Raw genomic sequence first — 27,237 nt, 5'->3', positions numbered from 1 at the left:
GAAGTGGGAATGCTATGAGCAGGCTGGAGGTGTGGAGGAGTCAAAGTTTTGCTTCTTGGTGGTTTTTCCTGTAATGTGTCTCTCCAAGATTTTACTTTAGGAAGCACACTTTCTGCTTCCTCCCTCTAGCCGCCATCTTGGAATCTTCTTTCTTTATCTTTTAAACTGGAATATAGAGAAACCTTCTCTCATCACCTCTCTTTTCATTTTTTTAAAAGAGGAAAGGCAATCATTTTTTAAAGTGCTTACCTTCTTATGTTAAATTTGAATACAGTTTGTACTATTTCACTTAATAATACACTTTGTATTATGACCCTACTGATGTTTTTCTTAAGTAGAGTCATGATTCATTTAAGGAAATACCCTCAAGAGCTGGTAGCTAATATAAAATGCTGCATTTGTGGCTAAGAGCAGACATTTGGGTTGTATAAACATTTTTATGATTCTGATGAATTAGATGTTTGATTTCATACCTGCATTTTATTTATTAGAATGCCCCAAATGTATAGCTATTTCTAAACATTCATTTTAAAAGTATGAGTTGAATTTGTAGGATGACTTGTGTTGTAGTTCTGAAAATAAAGCAATCTTGTTTTCTCACAGAGTTTACTTCCCTGAAAGGTACTTTAATTATCATTTGAATGTTACTTCAGAAGATTTGAAATTTTTTTTTCTTTCTTTTCTTTTTTTTTTTTTTTTTGTGGTATTGGGGATTGAACCCAGTCCTTACTCATGCTTGACAAACACTCAACCCCTGAGCTACACCCCCAGCACCAAGACTTGAATATTTTATTGGTTATTTTTTATTTCTCTTTTTTATATGTTTCTGTGTTTTTCAGGGCTTTTGTCTTTCAAAATGTTTTTAGGTTGATGTTTAATATACATTATATATTCTTGCCTAATACATAATTGATAAAGATGGGTAGTAGAGCAAGTAGTCAGAAGAAGCCAGCTGATACTGAAAAAATTACTGAATTTACTGAAAAATTATTAAAAATAGGTAATTCCACAAGATAATACAAAGATGACTATGTCTTATTTTCTGTTCATATTAAATGCTCAATTAGGCGTCCATTATTTCTCGTAAAAAAGAAGCCAAAGCTGATGAACTTCAGGATGCCAAGGAGAAGTTAGCCAGTCTTGAGAGAGAAGTGTCAGTAAAGACAAATCAGACCCGTGAATTTGATGGGACTGAAGTTTTGAAGGGAGATGAGGTAAGTTGAGGATTCCTGTGGAACAAGAGTAGGGCTATTGGGTTTTGTTTGGAACCATTAACATGTTTGACTTTCTTAGTTTGGATATCAATGAAGTTAAAAACTTATTTAAAACTGAAAAGTATTTTTGCAATAATATTGAAATATTCGTGATATAAAATGGAAGATACTTGGCTGGGCATGATTATTTGTGTCTATAATCCCAGCTACTCCAGAGGTATAAATAGAAGCATTATGCGCCAGGACCACCTGAACAAAAACATGAGACCCCCCCCCCCAAAAAAAAAAAAAAACTGAAACAAAAAGGCCTGGGGGCTTAGCTACAGTTGTAGAATACCTACCGAGCAAGTGCCCTGAGGCCTTGAGTTCTAACCCCAGTACTGCCAAAAAGTAAATTTTTTTTTTAAATGGGAGAAAGCTTAGTGATTTTATGAGATAATATTCCATATTTGCACTTTTTGATTAAGTGAATTCATATTGGATTTATTGTAAATATTAAGCTCTAAAAGTGGACCTAAATTAGTAGAAACTAACACAAAATAAAAATTTGTCTTTGTCGATAAATGTATCTCCATAAAGGGCTAAGAAAATATCACTACAATTACTTTGTCGATATTGTGTTTGGCCAGTGGGGCTGGCACAATTAAAATGACTTCATCATATATGCTTACATGTTTAAAAAGAATACAGTTTTATCTCACATTGCTTTGTACTTTAAAATTTGAACAACAAATTTTAAAGTACAGTTATTGCTGCATTTATCCTCTGTCAGACTCAGAAAATTAGTAGGATAAGTAGTATTGGTTATTGTTGGCTGAGTTAAAGAACCAAAAATATAAATTTTCATCTTTTTATGACGTTAGCTCAATAATAACTGAATGAATAAAGCAAATATCTTAGCTTAGTGCTTTTTTTAGCAATTCAAGTGATAGGTTACATTTGTCTATATTCTACCAACTCTTAATAGGTTTTAAAATTTTAACATTAGGTATAGGACCTCAAACAAAGCTACTTTGAAAAGCTGCTCATGTCCAAACCTCATTTTTGACTTTGGAAAGTTATTGAGTTCATACTATTAAAGATTGGCAGTGACCCTTCACTGTGCCAAGCACAAATGAACTGTTCCTATGGTACTATTTTCTCTGTGGTGCTTCTGATTGTAAGCTCCCAATATGCCTTTAAATGTAGGGGAAGTGGTAGAGTTAGGAGAGGAACACTTGATTGAAAAAATTTCCTTTGCTTTTTAATGTCTACTTCCAGATTGTTTGAAGGCATGGGAGTATTTTAAATTCTTGGAAGCCAAAAAGCATGTGCTTTGTGACATCTTTGCCATCCAGGGAAGAAAAAGATTAATTGTGCAGTAATTTTGCTTTACAAGAGATCTTACTACTTCCTAACATTTTTATCTTTTCTTAAGAAAATGCTGCCCAATTGACAGGAAATCCTAATTACTGTGGCCACATTTGGCATGACTAGTGCTTCTGGTTTAGTATTAGATGTTCTCTTTATGCAAATGTGAAGGAAAAGAACCCAGTGCCAAGTTATTAGCCTTTATTTTTGAGAAATCATGTTGAATGGAAGTATCTGATAACAGACAAAGAATATTTTAAGGGAAAAAAAGGTAACTTTGGAAATGATAAGGTCATCTTAATTTTTTTTTTTTTGAGTAATGTCTGATCAGAACAAATCAAGTAAATTATTTGGCAGTTAAACAGAACAGAAGGTATTGAAGAACATTTTCATGATCTTATAAAGAACAAATCTTGGTAGATCAATTTTATTTTCGACTTTTACAGAGGACATATGGATAAAAGGAAGTACTTTGTTACACTTAAAATTATGAGGTAACTGGACTTTACTGAGGTTTCTGATTTAATATCACATGGTGATCACCAAAAAAATCACGTCCTTTGCTGCCTTTCATTACAGTTAGGGAGAAGGTGTTAAGAAGTAGAGGGTGCTGGGTAAAGTGGTTATCTGCCTGCAGAAAACTGAAACTGGATCCATGCCTATCACCCTGTACTAGTATCAACTCAAAATGGATCACGGACCTTAATATCTGACCCAAAACTCTAAAGCTAATACAGAAAAGAATAGGGAATACTCTGGAAGCAATAGGTATAGGCAAGGACTTCCTCAGTAGAACCCCAGCAGCCCAGCAACTAAGAGAAAGGGTGGACAAATGGAACTACATGAAATTAAAAACATGAAAAAGAAATGGTCTCTAAACTAAAGAGACCACCCACAGAGTAGGAGAAAATATTTGCTAGCTATATATCAGACAAGGGACTGATAACCAAAATATACAGGGAGCTCAAAAAATTAAACTCCTCCAAAATCAATGAACCAATTAAGAAATAGGCAACTGAACCAAACAGAACTTTTTCAAAGGAAGAAATCCAAATGGCCAAAAACACATGAAAAAATGCTCACCATCTCTGGCCATAAAGGAAATGCAAATTAAAACCACACTTAGATTTCACCTCACCCCGTTAGAATAGCTGTCATCAAAAACACCACCAACAACAAATGTTGGCGAGGATGTGGGAAAAAAGGAACCTTCTTACACAGATTGTGGGAATGTAAGCTAGTATAACCACTTTGGAAAACAGTATGGAGGCTTCTTAAAAAACTAAACATAGATCTGCCATATGATCCAACAATCCCACTCCTAGGGATATACCCAAAGGAATGCGACTCAGGTTATTCCATAGGCACCTGCACACCCATGTTTATTGCAGCAGTATTCACAATAGCCAAGTTATGGAAACAGCCAAGATGCCCCACTACTTATCAATGAATTAAGAAAATGTATTTATACACAATGGAATTTTACTCAGCCATGAAGAAGAATGAAATCTTGTCATTCGCAAGTAAATGGATGGAACTGGAGAACATCATCTTAAGCAAAGTTAGCCAGGCTCAGAAGACCAAAAATCGTATGTTCTCCCTCATATGCAGACTTCAGACCTAAAACAAATGCAGTAATATTATTGGACATGGGTCCTATGCTAAGGGGAGAACACATACAGGAGGAATAGGAAAAGGTAGGAAACCCAAAACTTGAAAGTATTTGATGTGCTTACTGTAGAGGAGCTAATATAGTAACCTTAAAATGACAGAGGTCACTATGGGAGTGACTGGGAAGTAGTGAAGAGGTCTGGTAGAGATGAACCAATTTGGGTTGTAATACACATGTGCATGGAAGCAATGCTAGGAATCTGTCTGTATAATTATCCTTATCTCAAACTAGCAAAAACGCTATGTCTTTGTTATTATTGCTTATATCTTCTCTTCAACAAAATTGGAGAAGAAGGCAGAGCAGGTTCTGCCTGGAAGCAAGGAGGAGAGAGAGGGGGAGAGACGGCCCAAACAATGTATGCACATATGAATAAATGAATAAAGAAACCAAAGAAAATGAGAATACAAAAAGAAAAACAAAAGTAGCGGCATGGTGTTTGGAAAGAATACCATGCCAGGAATCCCATGTTGTGTGAAGAGGTTGAGGAAAATAACATTTATTGAGTACTTTTTATATAAAGTGCTGTGTGTTAGATGCTTTAACATATGTTTCTTTGCTCATTGCAAGAGATACCGTTGTCATTTCTGTTTTCCAATTGAGTGAGCCTTAGGAAAATGATAGAATCACACTACTATTAAGTGGCCAATCTGGAACTGGCCGTGATGGTGCACACATGTAATCCTCTCTATTCAGGGAGACAGGAGGATCTTGACTTCAAGGCCAGCCTGGGCAAAGTTGGGGAAACCCTGAATCAAAAACAAAATGCAAACAAAAGGGCTGAGAGAGTGGTTAAGTGATAGAGTACTTGCCTCGCATGTACTGAATTCAATCCCTAGTACAGCAACAAAACAAAACAAAACCAAAAAATGTGTCAAAGCTGGGATCCAGGTCTCTTCCACATGTTTCTTTGATCTTAAAGAAATTACTTAATTTTTCCAAGGTTTTCCCATCTGTAAAATGGAGGTGTTGCTCTTCATTGTCTCTAGAAACCACATGACATAATGGATTTCAAAGCTTCTGACAAACTCAGTGGCTCAATCAACACATAACATCTGGCATTTGAGGGCTGGTGGACTAGCTCAAGTGTTAGAGTGCCTGCCTAGCAAGTATGAGGCTCTTGAGTTCAAACCCCAGTACTGCCAAAAAAATACATAATAATCTGTACATGACAGAACACTAGAAGGAATAGTCATTCTGAGTTAGGTGACAGAATTGCAATTTAAAGTCATCTTGGTAGGTTGGAGCACTTCCCTTACACAAGCAAAATGCTGTTAATGGAATTATAAATATGCTATGATAGAATTCAAGTCTTGTTTGCTAACCATTAGGAATAGTAATGCAGAATTGTTTTTGGTTTTGGGGGGGTCTTTTTAGGAAGAATTTAATTTGGTTTCAGAGAGTTCAGTTTGTCATGGCAGGGTATGTTGGAACAGAACTGTTAGATTAATCTATTGATTAAGTCAGAGCCTTCATGATTTAATTGTCACTAGAAATGCACTCACTAATCTCTAGGTGTTTCTTAATCCAATCAGGTTGACAATCAAGACTAGCCATCATAAATCCATGCCTGGTCAACTTAACACCCAAACACATCACTATAAACCATAACATTCCAACCCTCGTTAGCCCTCAAAAGACTCACAGTTCATTTCCATGAATCCACAAAGTTTTAACAGTTGCTACATTAATCAAAAATCCAAATCCCAAATCTCTTCTGAGACTCAAGGCAAACTTTTTTTTTGTAGTACTGGGGCTGGAACTCAGGGCCTACACCTTAAGCCACTTCACCAGCCCTTTTTTGTGAAGGTTTTTTTTTTTCAGATAGGGTCTCTTGAACTGTTTGCCCGGGATGGTTTCGAACCTTGATCCTCCTGATCTCTGCCTCCTGAGTAGCTAGGAGTACAGGCGTGAGCCACTGGCTCCCAACTCAAGGCAGACTCTTATCTGTGAATTCCTGTAAAATCAAGAAACTGTTTATGTGCTTCCAACATACTTTGGCACAGAGTAAACAATCTCATTCCAAAAGAGAGGGATAGGAGAATAACAAGAAAGAAATGGACTAAAGCCGGGCAAACTTTAAATCCTGTAGCTCCTTGTCCTGCATCCAGGGCACATGGTATAAGGATATGAGCTCCAAAGGGCTTGGGCAGATCCAGCGGCCTTTCTGTTTGCAGCCCACATAGCATCTCTCTTGGGCCAGCTCTGCTTTTTACTTGTAGCTTTCCTCAGTAGACATCTCATGTTCCTGGCATGTCCGACATCCTGAGGTCTCCATTGCAGTTTAGGCTTCACTCACACAGCTTCATGCTTCAGCCTCTCGGGGGGTTCTTATAAGGAATCCTACCCTGCTAACATTACCTGGCCTCCCAGGCTTTTCTTTGAAAAGGATGGGATTCTCCATAACCTTGTAACTCTTGCATTCTGCATGCCTACAAAACCAGCATCATGTGGGTGGTACCAAGGTCTGCCACCAGTTCCAGCATTTGCTGGGCCCCCTTGGGACCACAGCTGTATTGGCTTCTGAGTGCCAAGGGGCTAAGCAGGTGAAAAGAGTCCAGGGGACAACAACCTGTGTTTCTTCTGAAAGTCTGGAATTTCGGTATGGGCTAGGCAGAGGGTGCCCACACAATCCACCCCAGTAAACAGCCCTGGACACTAATGAGTTTCCCTGGTTGGCAATGCCCACATGTGTTGTTACAACTCTTTACTCAGGAATCAAGTATGCCCTGTATGATTCCACTGGGAGACAACTCTTGGGAGCCTGCAACTGGTTCACTCTGCATCTTTTTCCTTTGTTGATTTTGATTTGTACCTTTCATTATAATAAATAATAGCCCAAAGGTGATTATGTCCTGGGTCCTGTGGGTCCTCCTAGTGAATCATTGAATCTGGAAGTGGTTGGGGGGAAGTGGGTTAATGTCGTTCTTTTATGTCTGTGAGAAAACAGAGTTAGGACCAGAGGATGCTGATTAGAAGAAATACTTTGTTTAGTATAAGGGCAGTTTTCCAGCACTTAAGCTTCCTTCAGTGATAGAGCAGGCTGCTTTATTGAACTAGAATCCTGCACCATTTAAAATAGAACAAGTGGGAAAGGGACACCTGAGAAGTAATGTGGGCATTGAGTGAAAGACCATTAGACCAATGATTTTGATTTTTCTAATCTTAAAAATTCTGCATGAATAGATTCTCATGGTAAGAAAATCAAGCAATACAAATAAAAGTTTCCCTTGACTATTTTCCATTCCCATCCCAGTCCTTTAGTTCCCTTTCCATAGAGAAAGTTCTGTCTATCCTCTCAGTCCTTTCTCTAGAATAGATACTGATACAGATAATATCATTTTGTGGGTTTTTAAAAATATGAGTAGCATTATACTGCGTATATTGTGCAATTTGCTTTTTATTAACATATCTTAGTCTTTTATGGTCAGTACGTGAAGAAGTTATTTTGTAGAGGCCAAGAATATCATCATCTCTGGGCCCAGAACATCTGTGTGCAGATCCCTACCATCTCCTTCTTAAAATAGTAATTAAATGTATTTTGACATATTTTAGTGGAGTTGTTTAATGATAAACAGTTATAACTAATAACAGTTCCTCTCTTTGAGCTTAAAATTCCTTCATGGTGTTGGTTTTTTGGTTGTACTCAAATGTTTGATAATTTGGAATTGTGTATGCATTTTTTTTTCTTTTACTTTTAAGCGTTTTGAATGGCTTGAGGTTTTTAGGGTATGTGTACAGTCTTCCATCAATCTCAAAGTTATTGTCTGTGGTTTTTACACTGACAGAACAGCACTTGGGATCTGAAGAAGCGCCTGAGGGGAAGTATTTTGACTTCAATCACATCAGTGCTACTTTTATCCTAATAATATATTGGGGGTCCAAGTAAGAGTTGGTTTGAAAATAAAATGCCATGGTTAAAAGAAAAAAAAGATTTGAAAGTCATTGAACTAAGTGATCAATCAGAGTTCTTTCCAGCACTAAGAATCCATTATTTCTGGATATTTATTGTGAATCACTGCCTAAGAATGTGAGTGCAAATTGCCACATGTAATTTTTCTATGTGTTTTCACCTACAAGAGAAACCAAATTTTAAATTAATTTGATGCTAGATTCTAATTAGAATTAGAACCCTCATGTGATTGGATCTTAGGACTAAGTTTATAAGTGCAAATTATTGCTGTTATTGCAAGTTAAGGTAACTGCAAATATTGGAACAGGATTTTAATATTAAGCAACTTTAGTTTTCCATATTTGGGAGTGTTTTTAAATTTTTTACCTAGAAATATTCTAACTTTGTGCAGAATTCAATGTGAGAGGAGATAGGAAAACAGTATTACTAGGGCTGGAGGAGTGGCTCAAGTGGTAGAGTGCCTGCCTAGCAATTGTGAGGCCATGAGTTCAAACCTCAGTATTGCAAAAAAGAAAAAAAAAAAAAAAAACTGCCAGGCACTGGTGGCTCACGCCTGTAATCCTAGCTACTCAGGAGGCAGAGATTAGGAGGATCGTGGCTCAAAACCAGTCTAGGCAAATATTCGAAAGACCCTATCTGAAAAAAAAAACCCTTGGTAGAGTGGCTCCAGGTGTAGGCCCTGAGTTCAAACCCCAGTACCACATACAAAAAAAGCAGTATTACAGCGTACTATAGCAGTTAATAATCAAGTTAATTGCCAATAATAGGTTGCTGACATCAGTATAGTATAGATTTCAGCTTAAATATCATCTCTTCCAGGAAGTACACCTGATAATTGTTTTCCCATCCCACGCTCTGTCACCCTGCTCCCCTGGAAGGTACTCTTACAGCATTTCTTGCACCGTCATACAGTATTCCTAAGATCACTTGTTTAGTTTCTTTCTTCCCTAAGAAACCACCAGTCTCTGTGACAACAGGTGTATATCTTGTTTACCACCATTTACTTAGCGCCAGGCATTTGAAATGAAAGTGTGTCAGCTAATCTCGGTGTATGGTTTCTCATCAGAGAAGTAATAATATTAAAAATATCTTGGTACTTTGTAGGTTTCATTGATGTAAAAAACTAATTATATATAACTTTTAATCTTAAGCATAGATATTTCATTATGCAGTTATTTTTAAATACTTGATCACAAACTTAAATTTGCCATTTAATCTGGTAGCTTCCAGCCATTTCTGGTATGACTTGTGCCATTTTGTAGTCAACAATCCACACGTGAAGACTTCGTCTCAATGGAAGAGCAAAGAGCAGAACTGGTGTCTCTCTCATTGTGCCATATAGCAACTGATACCTACTGTCTTAGCCACCTTAATACCTCTGAATCTCTGCTTCAGTGATTTGAAGAGGAAAAAAAAAAAAATAGCCCTAATGATGCTGTGCTAGTACCCTTCCCAGAGCTCTCATTCAAAGGAATATATGCCTTTTGAGTCTGAGTTTTTTATATTCTTTTTTCATTTTTTATATTTTTACTAGCATGCTTTAATAGCACAAGGAGGTTTCATTGTGTTAATTCTGGGTCTGAGCTTTTTATAGCAACAAATGAACCTCTGATTAAGGCTCCATTGACACTTCATTTGTTGAGAGGTCATGCCTGATTTATGGTGTATGGTTATATGACCCATTGTGTTTTCTCCTTTAAACATTATAAGAAGCTTAGCTGGTTTGCAGTTGCAGCTACTTGGAAAATGTGCTTGGTCAAACAACATTTATAAGCAGCAGCTTTAGAAAGGGCAAACCAATTCATTCTACAGTTATGGACAGAAATCCTAGAGCTAAATTGGAAAGATTATGAAATCTTCTTTAAATACTTCAAAGAGAAACACAATAAGATAAGGGAATCCTGGCAAGATTTGCAGCAGCTGTCAAGTCCCGAAAAATTCGGAATCAAATTTTGACACTTGTAATTGAATCATCCACTCTTCTAAATGAGCACAGGCAAACCTGAGATATTTTTAGAATGTTTCAAATCACATTGCAGTCTTTAAGAGTTCATAGCAGGACCTGAGGCCCCTAAAATTTCCCAAGAGTAGAACCAAACAGAGTCAAATAAATTAGGCTCAATTCGCTGTAGAAGTAGTATATTATGCATGCAGCCTAGGTAATGTGATGATTTTAACCCCAAATTTAAAAGGTTTTTATAATTTTTTTTTTCTGGAGAGCTAACTGCTTGGACAGCAGTTGAGACACCCATTAGTAATGGCAGCAGCTTGTGGTGGTGACTTGATTTTTAATAGACGCTCAGGGACCTTGGAGGGTGTGAACTGCTTCACAGATGGATATTCCTGGGCCACCAGTGTGATTTAAGACAGATTTCTACCAGCACATATCATACTGCTTATTATAGACTTTCAAAAGAAGGAGCACTTAACTAGCCACTACTGTATGTAAGCAATTGCATTGTTTATGCTTGGCTTGCTGAGATTTTCTAGTTTAAGGTTAAAAATGTAATACTAACATTTGGAAAAAGTTAGAATAGTATTTGTGTGTGTGTTATAAGCACTAATTATGAGGGGTGTTTTGAAAAGGCAGTCACTTTAGCAGAAAACAAAGGTTGCTTTGAAACATTTTCCCTATCTTAAAACAGATAGCAGCTCTGAGAGCAGACTTCCAGGGCTGCACATCATTTGTTGAAGCATGACATGAAAAGATAGCTTTTTCAGGTTTACTGCACGTCTGAATTCAGACAGAACACAAGATACTGCAAAAAATTTACGGCTTTTGGGCATACTCATGCTACTTTTAAACATTTGGCGGTTGCTTATCTCCTAATTCCCTAACTCCTTCAAGCCTATTCCTTTAGTTTTGTACACTTATAAATCATTTGATTAAGAATTGGAAAACGGCATGGATGTTGGACTAACAAGTTTGGAGACAAAAGTACTCATTCTAGTCCAGTTGTTCTAAATAGAAAGTTAAAAACGTTGGTGAAGCCAGGTGCCTGTGACTCATACTTATAGTTCTAGCTACTTGGGAGGCTGAGATCAGAAGGATTACAGCTTGAGGCCAGCCCAGGCAAATAGTTCCTGAGACCCCATCTTCAAAATAACCAGAGCAAAATGGACTGGAGGTGTGGCTCAAGTGGTAGAGCACCTGCTTTGCAAGTATGAAGCCCTGAGCCCCCAGTCCCACCAAAACCCCAAAAAACTCTTTGATGAAATGAATCATTTGTCTATAAGTTTAATAGTGCCTTTTTTTCAAATATAGTTCTTTAACACTATAAAGTACTTACTATGTGATTACCCTATAAAGCTCTCCTAGCTAATTACTTTGAAAATAATTTTCATGCTAGATATTGAGGCACAATATTTGCAAGCAGGCAAATAAACAAACATAAAGGAACATGTAATTTTTGACACTTACCAGGCACTTAACTTGGGAAAAGAGACTTTCAAGGGTTTGAAGTCAATTAGAATTGTTTCTAACAGTCACAAACTCTTGTTTGCATATGGAACTGCAATTGGTTTTTGCCATTGACTTTGTATCCAGAATACTCGGTAAATTCTCTTATTAGTTATAGTTATAAGGATAATAATATCATTTTTTCTTTCTAAATCTTACACCTTTTATTTATTTTTCTTCTCTTACTACTTTGGCTATAAAATGAAAAGATACATATTTATATGTATGTATATATTTGCACTCACACATGGGTCTGTAATTGTATAACTGTGTACATGTATTATAAAACTGTGGTTTCTAACACCCTACACCGTAGCACTCTTTCCTAGCTTTTCTCATTTGCTACTTTAAAAATACCTTTTCTGTCATTGAGAAATCTGACTCCTAGTTTCCCTTTTGCATCATTTACCTATATGCACAATTAGCTTTTAGCCTTTGCTATTCTCTTCTTTTCTTTCTTTTTTTTTTTTTTTTTTCCTTCTGAGACTTGGGTCCTGTCATTTGAGCCCAGGCTGGCTCCAAACTTGCAGTCCTCCAGCCTTAGGCTCCCAAGTGCTAGAATCAGAGATGGGCAACACCACACCTGGCTTAATCAGTTTAACTTTTTTGTTCAATTTAGCTAATCTATCAGTTACTCTGTCTTTCTCCTCCACACTGCAATTTTTTGCCCCCACCTCATCAGCCCACATTGACCCTCAGTGTCAGTGTTTACTGTGGCTTCCCACTGTCCCTCAACTTCTGTGTCACCAGCTGCCATGCCTAATAGCCTAGGTTTCCATATGATTCTCAGTCCCCATCCTCCTCATTCCACATACTTAGCATTCAGCCTGCTGATCTGCAGTTCCATACCCCTCACTGTCCTGTGTCCCTGATTACTACCCACTGGTCCATGCTTTGCATGACTCCTCAAGCCTTTTCATTGCCTTGCGTTTTTGGCCTGTGGACCTACATGCCTCTTTGCCACTCCCATTCGTCCTCACCATCACTCCTCTGAATTAGGAAGGGGACAGCAGTTCTTTTTTTGGGGGGTGGGGGTATAAGGATTTGAACTCAGGGCCTTGTGCTTGCCAGGTGGGTGCTCTAACACTTGAGCCATGACCCCAGCCCTTACTGCTTTAGTTATATATCAGATAGGGGCTCATGCTTTTTGCCAAGGCCAGCCTTGGACCACATTCCTCCTACCTATGCCTCTGGCATAGCTGGAATTACAGACAAGTATGTTCCAACACACCCAGCTTGTTTGTTTAGGTCAAATCTCACTAACTCTCTCTTCCAGGCTGGCCTTGAACCATGATCCTCCCCATCTCCACCTCCCAAAAAGCTGGGAGCCACATGGCCAGGAAGGGAGGGCAGTTTTTTGTTAGGTTTTTTTTTTTTTTTTTTGGCGGCACGGGAGTTTGAGAGAGCAGTGCTTACTCTCATTTTCCTGAGTAGAGGCTTTCTGTGTGAAAATGCCATCACTTTGGTAGTAAACGATATAGATACATATTTTTTCTATTTTAGAATATATTCAGTTTTCATTTCTAATATGGTAAATATCAGTAGATAGAAAATACATAAACAAAACCTCTTTGAGATTCTCAGTAATTTGAAGGGTATGTATTACTCCTGTAATAGAATTTGGAAGGCTGAGGCAGGAGCGTGAGTTCAAGGCGAGCCTGGGCTGTGTAATGAGACCCTGCCTCAAAAAAATAGGGAGCTCAGGTGCTACACACCTGTAATCCCAGCTGTGGAGGGAGGGGGGCGGAGATTGGGAGAATAATGGTTTGAAGGCCAGCCCATCAACAAATTAAGGAAACTACCTCCATCTCAACAGATAAGGCAGATGGGGTGGGGCACTTCTGTAATCTTAGCTATGTAGGCCAGGCATAGGTAGAGGGGTGGAGGTTCAAGGCTGGCCCAAGGCAAAACCATGGGACCCTATCTGAAAAATAATTAAAGCCAGAACAAACAAATAAAAATGACTGGAGATGTGGCTCAAGTGATAGAGCACCTGGCACGAGGTCATGAGTTCAAATTCCAGTACTTTAAAAAAATATATACCAAGTGCTCCTTAGATCAGAAAAGTTTGAGACTCACTATTACAGATATACAGGAAAAAGACAAGCACCTCAATTAAAAAGTGGGCCAAAAATGGACAAATTTTTAAATTTCCATGTATGTACAATAAATGTGAAAAAGTGGTATTTCCTACTAAAGAAATCAAGTTAGAAGTAAGATAGTATTTTGCTTATTAGATTGATTTTAAGAGTGTTATAACTAGCCTTTTGAAGGACAGTTTAGCAGAATGCATCAGAAACCTATGTTCCTTTTGAATGTTTCTGGAAATAGGTTTTACGGAAATTATTAGAAAGATTATGAACTGGGCATGCTGATACACATCTGTAAATCCTGCAGTCGGGAGGCCGAGGCAGGAGGAGTATGTGTTTGAGGCCAGCCTGGCTACACAGTGAGACCCTGTCTCAAAAACAATCACAACAGCAACAAAAAGTGTCTGAAGATTGTGTTTTTGTATGATATTGAAAACTTGCAAATAACTTAAAATCCAAATGATTTGAAGAAACTTTCAATGGAGAAAACCATGGATAATGTGTTTCCTTTCTTCCAATGAGTGTGGTAGTAGAGTCCTTAGATGCTTCAATGGCTACCCGTTGCTTCTCTGTGTAGAAATGTGATTATTGTGACCTGACTCCGTCCCCTGGTAGTATGTACAATGACTGTCACATAATAACCAGTCTACATAGAGCACGTTGAGTATTTTGTGGCTTTGTTCTTTCACCAAAAACATCTCTAGCTTTTAGCTTTTATAAATAGTTCTTGAGCACAGAAGATAGAGAAGGGCTGTAGCCTAGATGTTAACAGAGGATAGCAGAGGAACAGAGTTGGTTTTGTTTTGGGCACTTAGCCCAGGACACTTTTAATAGAACATATAGTTACTCTAGGGATTTTTGAGTCTGTGGATATATCAAGCTTACACATTTATTCTTTAAAAGGGAAATTAACAAGTTATTAGATTCTAGGTACATTGGTATTTCTTAAAATTTTAGAGCAGTGTCTGTAACCCAGCTATTGAAAATTTGCTGTGTGGGGGCTGGATTCTTAACATTAAATTCTAAGTCAATTGTGGATAGAAAATTATTTTCAACTTCCTTCCTCTGAAATACAATGCGTTCTTCAGTTCTTCCAAATTTAAGTCATGTAGGAATTGAAGAATTATTTCTACATGAAAAATTTTTCATCTTACTACTTTTAAGGAATTTCTTTGCTTACTCAGGAAGCAATTAAGTCATTAAGAAAAATGCAGTTTAGAAGTTCTGTACCCAGTTTTACTGCCTTATAATTTAGAATTAGTGACCTTATAATTAGCCTTAAAATTGGAAGAAAAAATGCCCTTGTAGTAATAGAGCTTGCATTGGGACAGAGGCTTTGAATTTTTCCTTTTTACTATTTTGCAAAATTTCAGTAATCTGTTCATTACTTCATTATTTATAATATTATTTATTAAGCTCCCCTCCCCCTAAAAAGTAGGGTTAAGAAGCACAGGGCATTAAAAAACTAAGCCAAGCTTCAGAGAGTTGCTCCAGATTACACAGCACAGGAGCTTGCTCTGTCTTCATGAGATGTGTCTAGTGTGGGAGGCTGAGTTCTTACACAGAGGCTCCGTTATAGTGTAGTTAAGTTAACAAAGCATAGAGGCCCCCAAATATGATAATAATAGTGATGATTATTATCATTTCCAACTTTTCTAATTTGCAGTACTGGGGATTGAACTCAAGGCCTTGCACTTGCTTGGTAGGCACTCTACCACTCAAGCCACTCTGCCAGTCCTTTTTGCATTTGTTATTTTTGAGATTAAAGTCTCCCTTTATGCCTGGCCCAGCCTGAACTGCAGTCCTCCTATTTGGGCCTGCCTACATGACTGGGATGACAGGCATGCACCACTATGCCCAGCCATTGGTTGAGATGAGGTCTTGCCAACTTTTTGTCTGGGCTGGCCTCAAACCACAACCCTCCTGATCTCCACCTTCCAAGTAACTAGGATTACAGACTTGAGCCATAGTGTTCAGCTATAGAGCAGAAAATTTTATTTTGTACAGTAAGAAATATGAAAAGTATTAGTATTAATGACATATAAGAGGAAGTGATTTGTTTTTAAGTATTCTGTTTCAGAATATCTGAAATTTCTTACATTTGTTTCTGGCATTCATTTCTCACATTGAGCAGTACCTTCATTAAATCAATGCCTCAGTACCTTTACATATGCTTTCCCCACTTTCTGAAGTGCTCTTCTCTGGTTCTTTTGCCTTTCTCTCTCACATGTCTACTCCTTCAGGCTTAACTTCAATATAATTTATTCCAAGAAGCTTACTGTAGCCCATCTTTCCTAATCCCAACCCTTGCCTTTCTTTCTGCATCCTGACCTAGGTTAAACTCATGTTGGTTGTTCTCAGGTCATCTTTAGTTCTTTGTAATGTTCTCCATTTTTGTAAACCCCAGTTCATTGTTATTTTCCCCACTCTCTCTTAAGTTTCATAAAGGCAGGACCTTGATTAGAGTTGTATTCTCTGTCTGGCACATTGCCTAGTGTATGATATATGTTAAATAACACTTACGAATTTCTTTAAATATTATGTTCACCTTTTTTCATTTGATTTTTCTGAAGTCTAGTTGGTATTACTTAATAATGGAGTCTTTCCATTAGTATAGAGTAGTCATAGCTTTGATATCATGAGTAGGTAAATAGATGAATTAAATGACTACAAGATCCCACTAACATGAAATATTTGTACTTTTTAAAACATTTAGGATGAGTACCATCCCAGTGTTTCAGATGCTTCCTAGGAAATACAATCACAGCACATTCCTTAAGTGATAAATTTTTGCTACAAGTTTCAGTGATTCTGGTTGTCTACATTAATCCCAGCAAATCCAGCACACTCCTACTAAAACAGTACAGTATGTAAGCTATGCTATGATAAAACCATAGCAAGAATTGTAGTCATCATCTCTTTTTCCCCTCCTTTTAAAATGCTATTTCTTTTATAAAAGGGTTGAACTTCATTTTCTTAATTCCTTATTTGTACAGTCTAAAGTGAATAACTTTTATATAAAGATGTAGAGTATCTAGATGGTCCAAAAATAAAAATGTACATGCAATGTTTTAATTGAGTAGTTATTATTATACACATGTGTTAGTAAGTAGAAAAGAAAAATTTTTAGTGCATTGTGATTGTATAGGATACTTGGATACTACTTGTCTACTCATTACATTACATACTGTGTTTTTTTACAGTTCAAAAGATATGTCAGTAAACTTCGAAGCAAGAGCACAGTTTTCAAAAAGAAGCATCAAATAATAGCTGAATTTAAAGCTGAATTTGGTCTCCTGCAGAGGACAGAAGAACTTCTCAAGCAGCGTCATGAAAATGTTCAACATCAGCTGGTAACACAGTACTGTCCTGGGCTGCTGAAGATAATGCCAGGAGATCTGTGGGTTGCAGTTCTATACTGAAAGCCATTGTTTTTACTGGAAAGCCAACAACAATTAATTTTCTCTGATGAATTAGAGAGATGTCATATAAGCTGATTCTTTTTTTCTTTTTTTACAAAAAAATAAGTAAATAAATAAGTGGGCTTTGTGCTTCCTAGGCAGGCACTTTGTCACTTGAGCCATGCCTCCAGCCCTGACTTACGTATTTTTAATGTAGTAGTAATCACTTCCTTTAAAAAATATGTGTGCTGACTTTGGGATTATTAGTAGAAGTTAAAGTCCAAGTGGGTTTTTCTTTTGGTTAGGTAGTTACTCTGAGTAAAGTTATCATACTGAGAGTGACTGTAACATGTGTATTTGTCATGGATTCCTGGGCAGAATTTCTGAGCATGCACTTCGAGGAGCTTTGGAAAGAGATGTCTACAGAAGGAGCTACGTGGAAGTTTGCCTCAGGCTTGTTACTGTTGTGCCTAGTTGTCAGAAAAGAGTTAAACTTGAGTAGTCCAGCAGGAAAACTATTCTTACTGTGGATGCCGGTTCATCGGAGTTTTCTTGGTCTTGACTTTTTATCTTCCTTTCACTCATTGGGGAAACTATTTCATGAGGATATTGCTTATGAGCTAGCAATCTAGTAGAGGTAAATTTTACCTAGTTGTGGTTCCTTTTGTAAACATTTTCAGTTTCATGTTGAAAACTGAGTATCATTTGCTTCTAGAAAATTTAAGCTGGGCAGAGTGGCTCAGGCAATAGAGAGCCTACCTGGCAAGCATGAGTCCCTGAGTTCAAACCTCCATGCCACCAAAAAAAAAGAAAGAAAAATAGAAAATTTAAGATTGAAAATTTGCGGACTCAAACATGAATTCTAACAACACAAACTTTGAAATTGATAGTAGGAAGTGCTTTATTGTTCACATCTAATTATTTTCTAATTTTTGTTGTTATTCCTTTGGCCTTAAAATCAAACAATTGAGAATTTTCAAGTTTCCTTTCTGTGAGGAATTTCTAACTCAACTGTGACTACTTCAGTTATTATGACTCTCATTCTCTTCTCTTTTTCTTGAACTCCAGTTACCTGTATGTTAGATTTTGCCACCATTTTCCATGTTTCTTACAGGTTTTATGTTTTGCTTTTTTTCATTTCTTTTTTTTTTTCCCCCTGTAATTCAGTCTGGATTTTTTTTTCTTGCTATGCTATCTTCCATTTCGTGAATCCTCTTTTTTGCGTGTGCCTAGTCTGCTATTTAATCCATCTGATGCATCCTTAATATCAGTTGTTACGTTTCTCAGTTCTAAAATTTCCATTATATAGGGCTTGCACAGTGGCTTAAGAAATAGAGTGCCTGCCTAGCAAGTGCAAGGCTCTGAATTCAAACCCCAGTACCACCAAAAAAAAGAAAAAAACTTAAGTTTCCATTTTATGTCGATTTCAATAGTTTGTAATACTTTCCAATTTTTCTTTTATTTTCTTGAATATATTAATCACAGCTATTTTAAAGTTTCTCATTTGCTCAAGCACCTGTTTCTTTTTTTTGGCACTAGGGTTTGAACTTAGCGCCTAACACTTGCTAGGTAGGTACTCTACCACTTGAGTCACTCTACCAGCCTCAAGCATCTATTTCTATTGTCTATATTTTTCTGTTGATTTTCATTCATTTGGCTCTGTTACCTTGCTTATGTGATCATTTTTGTGGGATGGCAAGCATCAGTCATGATGAGTTTTCAGGGCTGTGTCTGTATTTGCTTCCTTTAAAGAGAATTAAAAATTTTTTTCCGATCTAGTCGAGGGTAGGTTTTGTTACAGCTGATATTTTTTTAGTTTTCACTTATTCCTTGTACCTGTGGTAGAGAGTTTACACCTAGAAAGTGGTTCTTACTCTTAGGGCCTAGCTCTTACTCCTAGGTTATACACATCTTCTGCGAAGTAGCCCTTTTGATGCTTCAGCTGATGAGTTGGATCATTTACAACTTGAAAGGTATTTAATTCCTACCTCCATCTTCCTAGCACAGTAAATCTATGGAAATCTTTGCTCAGCTCTTCAGCAACTGTCTGCTGATTTCCACTTGGTTTCTGAGAGTCTTACTGTTCTTGTGCATAACTTAGGATTTTGGTAATGCTTAAAAAGGAAATTGCATATAGAATTTTGGGCTAATTCTATGCAATTCCCTTTATCGCTTTGGGTCTCATTGGTAGCCCAGAATTCTAGTTCTTTCTCTGTTCTCTCTTTCTCTCCTTTTTGGTTCTTCCATTCTCTTTTGAACCCTCTCCAATAATGTTTTTGTTTTCATTTGAGACAGGGTCTCATTCTGTAGCTCAGACTGGCTTCAGACTCTTGTTCCTTCTGCCTCAGCTTCCTGAGTGCTGGGAATACAGGCATGCACCACCATGCCCAGCTTCCAATAAGGTTTTCAAACCTATTATTCCACTGAAACTTCTTTTGTCAGATCACAGTACCTTCCCATTACTAACTCAATGATCAATGCTTAGTCCTTTTTGTACTGAACCTTTTAGCAGAGTATAACATAGTTGATCACTCCCTTTTCCTGTAAAATTTTTTCTTCACTTGTCTTCTAGGATACTGCACTCTCCTAGTTTTTCTCCCAAATTAACATTCTTACCTACTGCATATGTTGTCTTCTTCATCTCCTTCGGAGCTTTGCTCAGATGTCATTTCAGGAAGACCTTTTCTAACTATCTCAGAATTCAAGATTCCAGCCCCATCTCGCCTCATACTATATGCATATTACTTTTTTATTTACTTATTGCTATTACTCCTACTGTAAGTAAGCTCTGAGATAAGAGATTTTTTAAAAATTCTGAAGCCTAAAATTAGAAATGCTCCCTATGCACCTGAAAATAACATAGTCAAATTTAATGTACATTTATAACATGTAAAGGCACGTCATTGAATGAAATTATAATTGAAGTCAACGAAGATTGTCCTTTCAAATTTTAAACAAATTTATTTTATTTACAACTTTTTCAACAGAAGTATGAAGTCGGCATATTTTTTATGGGAGCCAGCAAGATGTTAACACCCATTTTGTGGTCTTTTCATTTTTTACTTATAGCAAACTATTGAGGAGAAAAAGGGTATATCTGGGTATAGTTACACCCAAGAAGAGCTAGAAAGAGTCTCGGCACTGAAGAGTGAAGTTGATGAAATGAAAGGACGAACATTGGACGATATGTCCGAAATGGTGACTATACTTTCTTTTGTTGTCTTTTATTGAAAGAAGGCAGGTGTTTGGCATTTCTTTCAGTGAAGCATTCAAATTTTCATCTCTACATGATGTTTACTTTATATTCTTTCATGTGTTTTTATCAATATCTTTTGAATTTTTTTCATTCTAATAATGTTTATAATACATAAACTTCTAATAGTTTATGTATTTGTGGGGTTTCTAGATGTATAAAGGTTATGTAACATTAAAGAAATATTTATGATAAAAATAAATTTTTACAGACTGGTGGAGTGGCTCACGTGGTAGAACACCTGCCTAGCAAGCATCAGGGCCTGAGTTCAAACCCCAGACCACTAAAAAAAAAATAAAAAATAAGTTTTCCCAAATGATACCACCCTACCTAATGAAATTATTTTATTTTGGGGGACATGCTTAGTATCTTCCCATAAGCAGGGCTGCTATTCAGCCAGAGTACCCTGTTACATTTTCATCAGGATCAGAATTTTGAAATCTTTCCTTCCTTGTTGGTAAATAGCTGCCTCCAGACTCTTAGAATGCCTGTGTCCACACTGGACATTCCCCTAGAACCTTCTGGATTTTACTAAAATCTAACTCCTAAAAAGATTAGCATTTTGTACAGAAGAGTATCCAGGACCCTGGTCATCCTATGATTAGTAGGTGTTCTGATTAAGCTTTACTTACTCCATTCAGGTTATTAAGTATTTTGAATATCACTCCATCCTCATTTATGTATATCTTATATAACCTACATATATTTTTATATAATATAAAACAGATAACTTTGTAGTTATTTTATTCATTCAACGTTAGGTTTAAATATTATCCCATTGCAGTTTACAGTCTTTTTTTTTTTCGTGATACTGGGGTTTGAACTCTGGGCTTTATGCTTGCTAGGTGGGAGCTCTGCTACTGGGCCATGTCTCCAGCCCTTTCTGTTCTGATTATTTTGAAGGTAGTAGGGTCTCCCTTTTTGCACAGACCAGCTTGGACTGTGATCTTCGTATTTTACACTTCCTGCTGTAGCGGGGCATGCCACCATACCCAGTTTTTTTCTGAGGAGATGGACTCTTGTGCAGTTTTTTTCCCTGGCCTGGCCTGAAACCATAGTCCTCCCAGTCTCAGTCTTCCAAGTAGCTGTGATTACAGGAGTGAGCCACCTGTGCACAGTGGTTTGATTTTGAATGGCTAAATGGTATTCCATCTTGCTAAGGAATCAAAATTTGCAAAATCCCTTCTTGTTAGGCAATAAAGTAAAAGTAATTTGTAGTTTGTTTGGATTTTTTTGATTCTATGCATGTAGTATTTTCTTCTTTTGAACTTTTTTAGATGTCATGTTTTTTGTTTAAATGGCAGGTAAAAAAATTGAATTCCCTGGTATCAGAAAAGAAGTCAGCTCTAGCTCCTGTTATAAAAGATCTACGACAATTGCGTCAGAAATGCCAAGTAAGTAAATTTGATTTTGTGATATTTTTAGTGTTCTATCTTATTCAAATGTACTAGTTCGGCTAAGGAATCTCTTACTGGAATAATTATAGAAAACAAATTGTTATTATTATACTGATATGATTCTATGAAAGAAAGTAGTAATGTGATCTATCAGTGATTTTTGTTTAATTTGTGCTACTAATTTTGTCATAAATTAGTGGGAGGAAGGGAGGAGAAAGAATTTAAACTGAAATCCACATAGGCATGTGAGAGCTGAAAATCTTCTGTGGCCAGGTAAGAGCTCAGCTTCTGCCAACAAGTGGTGACAAGTTAACTTTAGATTAATGAATTTACTTTGCTGGAGGCACAGTGGAGGCAGACTATGATATCTTATGATAAGTAACAAAGTACCATTTCTTGAAGCTAATTCTCACCACTGCTTTAGAGATAAACTGTTGGAAGGCAAATGCCCTTCACAACACTAGATCAGGTAGCCTCCGCCGTTCGACATTAGCAGTTGTTATTTCATCATTCTCTACGTAGTAATCCTGAGTGAATGTAAGCTGTGTTCCATGTGCCTGAGGATGGAACCAGAAAATCCTTCATGAATGCCATCTGTTAGAGTCAGAATGGAAAATCACATAAACGTTGAAATCATTTAGTCATCGTTTCCTTTTTTATAGAAAATGCCATGAAGTCTAAGATAGGTGTAGTAGCTTATCCAAATAGACAAGTGGGAAGTAGAGAGTTGAGGTCTGACTAGAATGTGTATCTCCTTATTTCAATCTGCTTGTCCCATTACAGACCACTGCTATCACAAAGGAAATGGAAGATAAGTCCCTGTTCTCAGAGTTCATGGTCTAATAAGTGAGATAAGACAAGCATGTAAAGAAGTTCAAGCGATCTGGGCACCAGTGGCTCACGCCTATAATTCTAGCTACTCAGGAGGCAGAGATCAGGAGGATCATGGTTTGAAGGCAGCCCAGGCAAATAGTTCATGAGACCCTTTCTCAAAAATAAACCATCACAAAGTGGCTCAAGTGGTGGAACACCAGCCCAGCAAGCGTGAGGTCTTGAGTTTCAAACTCCAGTACTACCAAAAAAAAAAAGAAAGAAAAAGAAATTCAATTGAAACAAAAGATACCTCATCTTGAAAACAAATATAGGAAAAGCATAATCAGAATCATATACCTAACTGATAAGGAAAGAGGAAACAGATGAAGTGATTGTCAGGGAAAACAAATTTCAGAAAGAAATTTTTAACCTTATTTTCACATTGGGGATGTCAGTAGTTTTCATGGATGTGTTCTACTCCATTGATTTTTTATTTATTTATTTTTTTTTTTTGGTGGGACTGAGGTTTTCAGAGCTTTGTGCTTGTAAAGCAGGCACTGTGCAACTTGAGCCATACGTCCAGTCCATTTTATGGTGGTTATTTTGGAGATGGGATCTCTCAGACTATTTGCCCCAGCTGACCTCAAACCACAATCCTCCCAATCTCAGCCTCCCAAGCAGCTAGGATTATAAGTGTGAGATCCTTCACTTGCTAAGCAGGTGCTCTGTCACTTGAGCTACACCCCCAGATGTTGCTTTTTTTAGTCCCCTTCTTGAGTAAGTAATTTGAAGACGAAAGGACTAGTTGTATGTGTTTCCAGTGATGGTTTTAAAAAGCTCCCTGTTAGCAATCTAATAAATCTGTTTGTAAATAGTATTTTTTTTATTAAGTCCATTCACATTTTGAATGAGAAGTTTTTTGAAAGGGTACTTAAAACCGTAAGGAAATGTGTTGTTATAGAAATTTAAGGATCAGAGCCATGGCATTTCTGGAACAAGCACTGTAACAAGTGCTAGCTATGAGCCATACGTTCTGACGTTGCTCATTTAGGCCTTACAACAACCCAATAAAGTAGATACTCCCCCTTTCATCTTCTCCTTCATTTTCCTTTTTTTTTCCTCCTCTTCTTCTTTTTTTGTTTGTTTTTGAGAAAGAGTCTCTAAGTAGCTCAGGCTGGCCTTGAACTCTTGATTTTCTTGCCTCTGCTTCCTGAGTGCTGGTATTACCAACCATGCCTGGTTTGAGGACTTCACTTTATGCAAATGAACAGATAAAGGCACAGAGAGGTTAAAGACTTGTCCAAGGTCACATAGCTGGCAAATGGCAGAGCCAAATTCGTTGTACTAACACTACACCAAAAACATGATTCTTTGTGAATCTCTTTGTCTTTTCACTGTTTCTGCCACCAGCCAGACTTTCCATCTCCTTTCCTTTTCTGTCTTATGGCTTCTCCTTAATCTTTGGTCTGGCATTCTTATAATCTCAGCTACTATATGGCTTCTTTTTGTCCATATCTCACATTGTAGCCTTCCTTTGCACACTTTGTATTGAAGTTTTCACTACTAACTGTCCTATTGTCCCTGTTTTATTTTTTTTTTTCCACAGTGCTGTGGATGGAAACCAGGGCCTTTGGCATGTTAGAAAAGCATTCTACCACTAAGCTATACTCCCCATCTTTTAAAAACTTTTTTTTTCTTCTGTGATGTTGGGGATTGAACCTAGGGCTTCATGCATCCTAGGCAAGCTCAAGCCCCTAAAAATTGTTTCTAGTTGAATATTGGTGTTACTGTTTTGAAACAGGGTCTAACTATGTTGACCAGGCTGGCCTTGAATTCCTGGACTCAAGTGATCCAGATGCTTCAGCCTCCTGAGTAATGCCACTGTGCTCAGTTGTCATATTTTTTAATAGCAGGAATGTTTAAAAATACTTTACATTTCTTACTTTAATGGGCAACCCTTAAGTATTTAGGAAATTTCATAGCAAACTCCCTATTGTGCTTGCAATGTACTCTAAATTGAATATTAGCAATTGTTTAAAATTAAAAACATCATAAACTCGAAGTTTATCACTTATATTTATCTAAATCTTTTATAATCTATAACTAGAATGTCTTCTTGAAATTTTTGTATTTATCTTCTTAGGAGCAGTTGTATAAATTAAATGGAATAGCTACATACAATTGCTAATATATGAGAAAATATAAAATGCTCATACTGTATACAATTTTATAAGTTTCACAGAAATGTTTCTTATTGATTGCTTTTTCTGATAAAAGAAAAACCATATTGTTGGCAAATAATTCAAACTGTATAGAATGGTTTTTAAAAAAGAATAGAAATTCTATCTGTGTCCTTGTGCACCTGAGCACACTCCCCGGAAGTAATGACTGTTAACAGGTTCTTACATCTTTTCAGAAATGTTGTGGGAATAAAGGGATGGATACTTATTTATAACTGCCCCAAATTTAACTCCATACCTTTGCTGTACTTTCTAAACACAATTTTAAGCGTTGAGGAGTGTAGCTCAGTAGTATGTCGCATGATTAAGGCCCTGAGTTCTATCCCTGGCACACAAAAAGTTTGTTTTAGAAAACAATTTTTTTGGTGGGGGACAGAAAATCCACCCTAATATTATCATATTTGTTTGCATTTGCCTTCTATACTTTTTGTTCATGTTATACTTTATACTTTTAAAAAATTAATTTTGTTTTAAATGTCTGTCTTAGATCTTGAATTAGATTTCACTTTTCGAAATATACCCTGAAATGAAACAATCTTGAGAGGTTTATTTTAATAGCTAAATTTAGTTCATTTGTATTTATTTAAAATTTTTTCATTTTTAAATTAAATAAAGTGGTCATTAATACCACAAGGGACTGCACTGCAAAAATTTCATAGATGCACATAGTGTACTCTGAACAAGTTCACCCCCATTATATTCCCTAAACTCCCCTCCCTTCTCTCCCCTTTGGTGTATCTCATTATGCTACCTTCATACATATACATGAAATACCTATACATTTACTTATACACAGACATATTTAGTCTTAGTGATGTCATTTTATGCTTGGCTTTTGATTTTAAAGCCTATTAAAAATCAACTTCTCACTCAGCACTGGTGGCTCATGTCTGTAATCTTTGCTACTCGGGAGGCAGAGATCAACAGGATTGTGGTTTGAAGATAGCTCCCAGCAAATAGTTCTTGAGATGCTATCTGAAAAATATCCAACACAAAAAAGGGCTGACCGAGTGGCTCAATTGGTAGAATGTCTGCTTAGCAAGCATGAGGAAGTGAGTTCAAGCCCTAGTCTCACCAAAAAAAAAAAAAAAAAAAAAAAAAAAGACTTTAAAGAGATCTGAGACCTTCCTAATTTTTGTAGTGACTTGATCATTAGAAGAACGTGTGTTTCCCAGAGTTCTCCATGTGTTCATCAGATCAAGCTTCTTAGATATATTGTTCAAAAATTCCTGATGAGGGCTGGTTGTGTGGCTCAAGTGGTAGACCACCTGCCCAGCAAAGTGTGAGACCGAGTTCAAACCCCAGTACCACAAAAACAAAAACAAAACGAAACACCTTCCAAGTGAATGGGGAGTTGTTGTAAAATGGATAAAAAGACTTAGTGAAGTTTCAGGTGAAAAAGAGTTGGAAGGATCGTGGTGATGGTTGCACAACATTGTGAATGTAGTTAATGCCACTAAATTATGCAGTTAAAAATGGTGAAGAGGGAAGGCTGGGGACATGACTCAAGATAGAGCACCTGCCTAGCCAGTGCAAGGCCCAGAGTTCAAACCTTAGTACTGCCAAAAGAAAAAGAAAAGGTGAACATGGAAGCTACATGTGGTGGTTCATACCTGTAATCCCAGCATTTGGGAGATTGAGGCAGGTGGATTATGAGTTCAAGGCTAGCTTGGGCTACATAGTGAGACTTTGTCTCAAACCCCTATACACACCAAAAAAAGGTGAAGATGGTAACTTCATGTTACGCATATTTTGCCACACCAAAAAAATCTTCCTGGTTTTAAAAAATAAAGCTTTCTGGCTGTGCACCGGTGGCTCACACCGGTGGCTCACACAGCTGCTGAAGAGGCAGAGATCAGGAGGATCAAGGTTGAAAGCCAGCCTAGGCAAATAGTTTGTGAGACCCTATCTTGAAAAAAACCCATCACAAAAAGGGCTGGTGGAGTGACTGAAGGTATAGTTCGTATAGTTCAAGCCCCACTAACACACACAAAAAAAATACTTTCTGGTAAATTATGTTTTGTTTGTTTGGCAGTACTGGGATTTGAACTCAGGCCCTCGTACTTGCTAAGCAGCTATTCTACCACTAAAACTGTGCTCCAAGTCCTTTTTTTGCTTTCAGTTATTTTTTGGATAGAGTCTTATGTTTTTGCCTGGAGCTGGTCTTAGACCTACACCTCCATTTAGCTGGGGTCACTGGCATTCACCACCACACTTGGTGGGATGGGATCTCACAAATTTTTTTTTTCTCTTTGCCTTGGCTGCCCTCGAACTGGAGTCCTCCCAATATCTAGCTCTGGAGTAGCTGGGATTATAGGTATGAGCCATCATGCCTAGCTTTATCTTTGTTTTTTCTCTTGATAATGCGTTTTGCCTAGGAGGCTTATTTTGCCTACTGTTAAAGCAGGAAGGCTAGCTTTCTTTGGGAAGTATTGCT

At 37.2% G+C, this 27,237-nt stretch overlaps 1 protein-coding gene across 8 annotated transcripts in view; it reads left to right on the top strand.

The window, feature by feature from the left end:
* The window catches only part of Ift81 (intraflagellar transport 81), a 172,120-nt gene that overhangs the window by 129,101 nt on the left and 15,782 nt on the right, over positions 1 to 27,237 (top strand). For 5 of the 8 annotated variants that reach the window (XM_074060863.1, XM_020187074.2, XM_074060864.1 and 2 more), the window contains 4 exons: positions 1,068 to 1,214; positions 16,900 to 17,049; positions 20,167 to 20,295; positions 21,655 to 21,744. In XM_074060863.1, coding sequence (XP_073916964.1) covers positions 1,068 to 1,214; positions 16,900 to 17,049; positions 20,167 to 20,295; positions 21,655 to 21,744 — 516 coding nt within the window. Of the gene's footprint in view, positions 1 to 1,067; positions 1,215 to 16,899; positions 17,097 to 20,166; positions 20,298 to 21,654; positions 21,745 to 27,237 lie in introns of those variants that run through there. The other 3 variants (XR_012443493.1, XM_074060865.1, XM_074060867.1) reach the window with 3 other exon arrangements.

This window comes from Castor canadensis, chromosome 18 (assembly GCF_047511655.1).
Source record: "Castor canadensis chromosome 18, mCasCan1.hap1v2, whole genome shotgun sequence".
Classification (NCBI taxonomy): Eukaryota; Metazoa; Chordata; class Mammalia; order Rodentia; family Castoridae; genus Castor; species Castor canadensis.
The sequence above is the reverse complement of the archived record's forward strand: the minus strand, read 5'-3'. Positions and strand labels throughout refer to the sequence as shown.